Raw genomic sequence first — 1,470 nt, forward strand, 5'->3', positions numbered from 1 at the left:
GTTCAGTATCCTCCTGTTCTATTTCTATATCATATCTACCTTCAGCTCTACTTTCTCCATTAAGTAGCGTACTAAAATGTTCCTGCCATCTTTCTAGTACTTCCACTCTCTTGTTTAAAACAATTCCGTTAAGGGCCTTGACTTGGTTCGCTTGTGGCTTGAAAACTTTTCTTTTTGTGTTAACCTGTTTGTAAAATTTTCTGTATTCGTGTTCTTTATTAAAGTTTTCCATTTCTTCGAAATCTTTATTGATTTGTTGCCGCTTTTTGTGTTTGTGTTTTTGTTTTTACTCTCGTCTCTTTACTCGATATTCTTCAACATTGCTCCTAGTCCTTCTGCTGATCATTTTCAGATACACGTCGTTTTTCTCTTTCGTTACTCGTTGGCATTCCTCATCAAACCAGTTGTTTCGCTGTCCCTTTGAGCGTGGTTTTCATAAACTTCCAATTTGTGTTAAGTTCAGTGGGATATACCTCACTTCTGGGATGTTCTGATATTTTACGATCTAAGCATATTTGGAAGTTTCTTTCGACTTCAGTACACTTTAATTTATCAACATTATATTTGATTATTTTTGGTTTAGTTTTATCGTTCCTGGCGTTTGATATACGTGCTCTGATACGTCCAGCTATGAGATAGTGATCGGAGTCAATATTTGCACCTCTATAATTTCTGCAGTCTAGTATATCTGATCCATGTCTTAAATCAATCAGTACGTGGTCTATCTGATTTTGGGTCTGATGATCTGGGGATGTCCACGTCACTTTATGTATACGTTTATGTTGAAAGTATGTACTACTGATCGTCATGTTCAGAGATGCTTCGAGATTTACAAGTCTCGTCCCATTATCATTACATTCTTTGTGTATGCTGTAAGGTCCTATGGTTGGTCTGTACATCTCCTCTTGTCCTACCTTGGCATTCATGTCTCCCATAATCAACTTAGCGTCATTATTCACTGTCAATATGTTTGTTCTAGTTTCTCATAGAATTCTTTTTTTTCTGTGTCTGTTTTATCCTCAGTGGGGGCATGTGCGTTTATAAGACTGTAGTTAAAGAATGTTCCACGTATTTTTAGAACACATATTACACAACATACGATATAAAAAATAAGAAAAGTGCTTATTCTATTTTGTACTTAAATATAATATTAGTTTGAAAGCATCGCTACTAGTTTATTTATTGTTACTCGTATATCTGAAATTGCAGCTGACGCTAGTGACTGATTTGATTTTTGCAGACGACTCTTTACGATGTCGCAAATCCTATCCATCGGATTAAAAGTGTAAGCGTATAGAAACAGATGAAAAGTATGATGCTAGAATTTATGCTTGCAACATTTTTCAGATATTTGAATTTAACGTCGAACTTTGTTTTCATAAAACAAAAAAATTCAGATAGGGGAGGCGAATGTGCATCGCTTGGGTATAGATGAAATAAAGCGAGAAGTAATGTAAAATTATATCGCTA

The 1,470-nt window shown here is 35.1% G+C and overlaps 1 protein-coding gene across 1 annotated transcript; it reads right to left on the reverse strand.

Annotated features, from left to right (window-relative positions):
* Positions 1-395: 395 nt before the first annotated feature.
* On the reverse strand, positions 396-935 carry LOC140442143 (uncharacterized). The gene has a single exon (XM_072533219.1). It carries the CDS (start codon positions 933-935, stop codon positions 396-398), a length of 540 nt encoding a protein of 179 aa, XP_072389320.1.
* Positions 936-1,470: the final 535 nt, after the last annotated feature.

This window comes from Diabrotica undecimpunctata, chromosome 5, assembly GCF_040954645.1.
Source record: "Diabrotica undecimpunctata isolate CICGRU chromosome 5, icDiaUnde3, whole genome shotgun sequence".
NCBI classification, from domain to species: domain Eukaryota; kingdom Metazoa; phylum Arthropoda; class Insecta; order Coleoptera; family Chrysomelidae; genus Diabrotica; species Diabrotica undecimpunctata.